The sequence below is a fragment of the Lactuca serriola genome, chromosome 6 (genome assembly GCF_051521515.1).
Source record: "Lactuca serriola cultivar US96UC23 chromosome 6, Lser_US96UC23_V15, whole genome shotgun sequence".
Classification (NCBI taxonomy): domain Eukaryota; kingdom Viridiplantae; phylum Streptophyta; class Magnoliopsida; order Asterales; family Asteraceae; genus Lactuca; species Lactuca serriola.
This window is the reverse complement of record NC_136413.1, coordinates 74102632-74108631: the sequence shown is the minus strand read 5'-3', so window position 1 is coordinate 74108631 and position 6000 is coordinate 74102632. Positions and strand designations below refer to the sequence as shown.

Below are 6000 nucleotides of genomic sequence, written 5' to 3'. Positions count from 1 at the left end.
TTGTGAACCCACGTCGTGATCTTCCTATGTGGCATACATGTGACAAATTAACTCACCGGTGAACACTTTCTCGTTCGTATACCGGTGGGTGGACTGTGGAGTGACTTCTAGTTGATGGGAAGACGGAACAAGGCAGACCTTTTGATTGAATCATTCATTTTTCCCTCACATTTTCTCTCATTCTCTCTCCTCTTTTTGCCCCTTCACTACCAACCCACCGTTGAACACTATTTCGACCACCTAGTAGGTTGGTTGTGAAATAGTAAAATACCTATATGATACGGAGTTGGGTTGTGGTTTGATTGTGACCATTCCCTACAACCTTGACGTGATATACTCATCTATCTTGAATTTATTTTAGTAAACTCAATATAAGAACGTACATTAATAGATTATTAGACAATATATAATAATCTTATCGATTATTTAAACAGCTTCACGTGGCTTTAACTTTTGCATTAATTGCATACCAATTTTGACCTGATTTTCTCTTAATTAAAATATCTTTGTTATTTTATTGTATCCGTTGTACTATAGTGTTTTGGCGCCTTTATCCACAACTTGGGGTGTAATTGTGTAAATCCTGCCATTATACTTGCATTATTGTACTCATATTCATCGATTGCAAAATGGCACAACTAAACAGCCTGTGGTCATGGTGGTGGGAAGTGATGAGCAGCAACAAAAACGAGCTTACTCTGCCCATTTCAGCAATAATCTTGACTGGTTTGTGGTACATATGGACAGTTTCAAGCTCCTCCAATGGCAGATCACCACTGCCACCAGGTCCATGTTCCTTGCCAATTGTAGGCTACCTTCCATTTCTTAGCCGTGATCTGCACAAACAGTTCGTCAACATGGCTCACAGTTATGGTCCCATTTTCAAGTTCCATCTCGGAAGCAAACTTCATGTCGTGATAAACAACCCTGATTTAGCAAAAGTGGTGGTTCGTGAACAAGACGAGATATTTGCTAACCGTAATGCCACCATCGCTGCATTAGCAATCACTTACGGCGGCCAAGATGTAGTAATGTCTGACAATAACTCGGATTGGCGAAACCTTCGTAAGATATTTGTCCATGAGGTCCTAAGCCACAAGAATGTCGAAGCATCCAGGTACTTTAGAAGGGATGAAGTTAGGAAAGCTGTCAAAAATGTGTATAGTAAAATCGGGAAAACAATTGACATTAGTGAGATTTCTTTCTCGACAGAGGCCAAAGTCCTAACAAGCATGCTTTGGGGAAATACTTCAGAAGAAAAAGCAAATGGTGGCCAGATTGCAGCCGAGTTGCAGATCATTGTTGCCAATATTGTCGAGTTGATGAGCAAGCCAAATATGTCTGATATCTTCCCTAGTCTTGCATGGCTTGACATACAAGGCATCAAGCGGAACATGAAGAGGCAACTTGATCGATTGGACCGAATTTTTACAAGAATCATTCACGATCGAATCGAATCTAACTCCAACAAATCCAACGATGCAGTTGGTCATGAAGGAAAGAATGATCTTTTACAGACCTTTTTAGAGTTCAAGGACCAAAAAAATCCAACATCAATTAACATCACGCAAATAAAGGCACTTCTCCTGGTAATCGTTATTATAAATAATTTAGTCCAATCTCGAGTTGATATTCTTTGAAAATGGTGTTACATCTCCATGCTTAATAAAAACCTCTCCTACATGCCAGGTGTCCTCTTATTAACACTGTCTCTGCCACGTGTCTTTCCACCATCAATCTCCTCTTATTAACACTGTCTCTGCCACGTGTCTTTCCACCATCAATCTCCTATCTGCTTTTCCCGCCCATACAATCACACCATCCATTGAAATTGAAATAGTTAATTGATAGAGTTTCCATATCTATAGCCGATAATATTTCTCTTTATATGTATGATCCCAATTTTTGTGGAAGAAAAATAATTCTTCTTCTTTTCTTTCACACACACAATAGACAAGGTCGCACCCATACTTCCCCTTACTCTATCGTCGCCACCACTAATCGCCTTCCCCACCCAGGTTTGCTTTCTCCGCTGCTCTTTGCTTCGTGTCTCTGTGTCTATGTGGTACTTAAAATGGAGGAGATGAGAGAGGTAATGCAGATTATGGAAGATATGAAAGGAAAATTATCATCATCGCCACCACCACTATCTCGATCATCATCACCACCACTCATTGCCGCATGTGGTTTTTAGAAATATAAACAAATTCAAGGTAATCTAATTCAAATCAAACCCCGGAGGAGGCTAACATGTATTTGGATTAATCTTGTGAGTATTATTGGTAACAAATGAAATTACCCTTTGTACAAGTTAATCTTTATTTTTTTTTTCTTAAACAACTCTTAGAACTTTGGAGCTTAAAGCAACCCTTCACATCCAGTGATTCTAATTTGGGCCTTTTTTCATTACTTAATATAATAAACATATATCGTTAAAATTAATAGAATCTAGGGCTATTTCAAGAAAACAGTAAATAAAATCCCAATTTTTGTAGTTTTATTGTTTGCTGATCAACTGTAAATTTTAGATAAAAAATGGTATATTCTGGAGCATAACATTTTAGATTTGAGCATGTATTTGGTTCTTATTGACTTTATGGTAAAACAGTTTTTATTTGGTTTTTATTTGAATGTTTGTTTTTTGCAACTTTTGATTAGATTTGGTTTTTAGAAAATCGCATGTATTGTGAGTTTTAGTTTTGGTAGTCTAATTAATAGATTTCATTTAACCGGCTGGTTAAGATGAACTCTGATGTTGATGAAGGTTGTATAGATGTTGGTCCATGTTGATGAAGGTTGTATTGATGCTGATCCTGAGTGACTAGGGTTAGAGGTTAAATAGCAGGTTTCAAGGTTGCAAACTTGCAATTGGTAACCCTCATTCTGATTTGCAATTTTCTTATCGATATAGTTTTTAGGTTGAAGGTCACATGGATCATTTTGTATAAAAGTGCTAATCATGTTTGCTTCACTTTCCCCTCATGAAACACCATTATTTACAACATTTTTTTGAACGAATTGTAACAATAAACTCAATTTTCTTTGTGCTTTCTACACCTTCTACAGAATTAAAGACCTCTTTGTGGGTTCATTTTGTCATTCGAAAGTCCAATTAAAGATAATTGTTTCTTAAAAAGTGGTGTTCATTTAAATCTTCATCTATATATAAAGAGAGTTCCCATGTATCCTAATTTCAAATAGGAAACAATAGCCTTTTGAAGGCTATACTGGGGAGATTTGGAAGCTTTATGTCTTTAGGATACAATGTGTTCACTAAAAAGATCTATAAATGTGTATTGGATGTTCTTACCAAGGCATGGGTGAAGTACACCTTTACAACCTCTATGGACGGATGGTTTCTCATGGGTAAACAATGATTTTTGGATTTTTTTAAAGTTGTCATCTATTTTGATGCAATTGGTTTGTGGTGGTTCTCCATTTACAAAGAAAAAATATGGAGTTGCTCCCATTTACAGGTAGGGTTAGAGATATTTTTGTTTGTGTTTATGAAGTTAAAGAATAGAATATTTGCTAATTTTTACTATTATTTGATCCATAGAGAAAATGGAAATAAGAGCAATGTTCTGCATCAAGTTCGTAGTCAAATCACAAGCTACAATTTATGATGGTTATCCTTGGTTTTTGTTTCTATGTATAATGTTTTGATAATGTTTCCACTGAATGTTTGTTACAGGATTTTATTTCCATTTTGGTGGGCAATGGTGTACCTAATATAATGAGAAGATTTTGAATTTGAGGAACTTCTGAGTCATCCTCTAAAGATTTCTTGCATTTTCGTTAGTGTATAATGAATTTGGTGGATAGTTGTATACTTATTGGAGAATAGTTGTTATTAGCTCATTCTTTCAGGTAATTCAATGTTACCTTTCCTTCACAAGATTTGGTTATTTAGGTTTACAATAAATAAAAAAATTATCCAATTATAGAAGTTCTAGATTTGTGTTCCGTTGTTTTTTTATGGCATCTTAATTTCTTGTGTTTACATATCAAGCGGCCAATGTAACCGCAACAAATGTCAATGAGTTTGACCTAAGGGTGGATTTGTGATCTATTTAGGATCTGCTCATAGTTACTACCTCATTTATCAAAGCACATACTGTCATACTTTATGTTTAGAGTATTAGAGGTGAGTTGTTAAGTAGCTAATTTAAAATATTTGCACCCAGGTTTGTTTGTAAAAACGTAATCATCTGTTACTACATGTCAAAGTGGTCCTTGACCCTTAGTTCTAATATAAAAAAATGATAATTTCTCTAGAAAATTGGAAAAGATCCAAAAACTAGGATGTTTGTAAGATTCTCATGTTTCTAAACTCTTTAATAAACTGAATAGAATAATTTGTGTTAATACGTCATGGAATCCAAGATCTAATTATAGAACCAATATTGATGATTAAATAATAAATCATATATTGTTTTTGGTTGTTTTTTTAGACCACTCCGCCTTACTCATTGTTGTGGTATCTTGGATGTAATGAGTCTACTCAATATTTACTCTTTTTATATCTTTTTGTTGAAGAGACACAACCCTCATGTTTAGATGATTGTGTTTAGTAAGAAATGTAGTGAATCATAATATGTTTACTTATCCATAATAGCAACATAGTTTCCTTTCTTCATCCATTTAGATGATTGAATGTCTATGTTTTTATTTTCATTTTATATAATTATATCTCATTATACAACGACAACATTGATAGAATGGGCAATGGCTAAGATTATGCATAATCATGACATAATGAAAAGAATTCAAGAAGAATTACTAGAAATCGTAGGACCCAACAAGATTGTCGAAGAATCTCATCTCCCGAAACTACAATACCTCGATGCAACTATTAAGGAAACATTACGGTTGCACCCTGTACTCCCTTTCATACTTCCAAGGTCACCAAGCCAAGATTGTGTGGTAGGTGGATATACCATTCCGAAGGGTTGTACAGTGTTTCTTAATGTTTGGGCCATCCATCGGGATCCTCGGTATTGGGACAATCCTTTGGAATTCAATCCGGAGAGGTTCTTGACAAACAAATATGATTTTAAAGGAACCAATCTCAACTTCTTCCCGTTTGGATCTGGGAGAAGATTGTGTCCGGGTGTTCCATTGGCGGAGAAAATGCAATTGTATATATTGGCCTCGCTCTTGCACTCATTCGACTGGAGCTTGCCGGAGGGTGAAGACCATGACCTCTCGGAAAATTTTGGAATTACTCTAAAGAAAAGAAAACCACTCTTCGCAGTCCCATCACAAAGGTTGCGGAACGCCAGCCTCTATATGTAGTGTTTTTAGTTAAATTAAAGTTATAAGTTCAGTCCCACTCATCGATTGTTGGTGGGGTCCTGTGTATTTTCAGTTTGTAGCATTTTTATGTGTGTTAAATGGAGAGCCGATTAAAGTCAATGCTCCATGCAAAATATAACAATGAGGCTCTAACAATAATTTTTAAAGGAAAAGTGATTAATTTCTTAGATTCTTGAAAAATAGATTGAAATCTCTTGGTCTTCTCCACCAATTCTTTTTTCTTTTTGCCAATGCCTGCCTTACTTAATACCAAATGTTTTTTTATAATAATATAAGTAGATAAATAAAAATAACCTTAAAATTATGGAAGCTCTAACCCATGGTCCATGCTATCCCACCCACCACTCATACCACTGGTTAAATGTCTTAGAGTATAAAAAAGTTGAGACAAAAAGAGAGAGAGAAAGTCAAATTTTCAATCAACCAAACCATTTGAGGATGGATGGATGAGAGTTAATTATATTATATAACTGATTATTTCCTTTAAAATAAGGATTTAACCTCATATCAATAGGAATATAAAATAGGCTATAAATAGGCTTTTGGTGAAACATAAACCCTAGTAGGTATTAAAAAAAACCTAATCATTAACAACCTCGCAATTTGATATGAAGGAGATGATTAAATTGGAAAAGTAAACAAATGAACAAAACACAAAGTTATGAATGAACACAACAGCAA

The 6000-nt window shown here is 35.1% G+C and overlaps 1 protein-coding gene across 1 annotated transcript; it reads left to right on the top strand.

Annotated features, from left to right (window-relative positions):
• Nucleotides 1–603: 603 nt before the first annotated feature.
• Nucleotides 604–5447, top strand: LOC145059254 (labd-13Z-ene-9,15,16-triol synthase, chloroplastic-like). Its single transcript, XM_079007102.1, has 2 exons — nucleotides 604–1614; nucleotides 4703–5447. Exons 1-2 carry the CDS (start codon nucleotides 630–632, stop codon nucleotides 5296–5298), a joined length of 1581 nt encoding a protein of 526 aa, XP_078863228.1. The 5' UTR covers nucleotides 604–629; the 3' UTR covers nucleotides 5299–5447.
• Nucleotides 5448–6000: the final 553 nt, after the last annotated feature.

What these genes read in the sequence shown, in the direction of transcription:
- LOC145059254 (XM_079007102.1), top strand. Translation starts at nt 630, where the DNA reads ATGGCACAACTAAACAGCCTGTGGTCATGGTGGTGGGAAGTGATGAGC. An exon ending in CGTTATTATAAATAATTTAG is followed by an intron (nt 1,615 to 4,702) that starts TCCAATCTCGAG and finishes TATCTCATTATA; the next exon opens with CAACGACAACATTGATAGAA.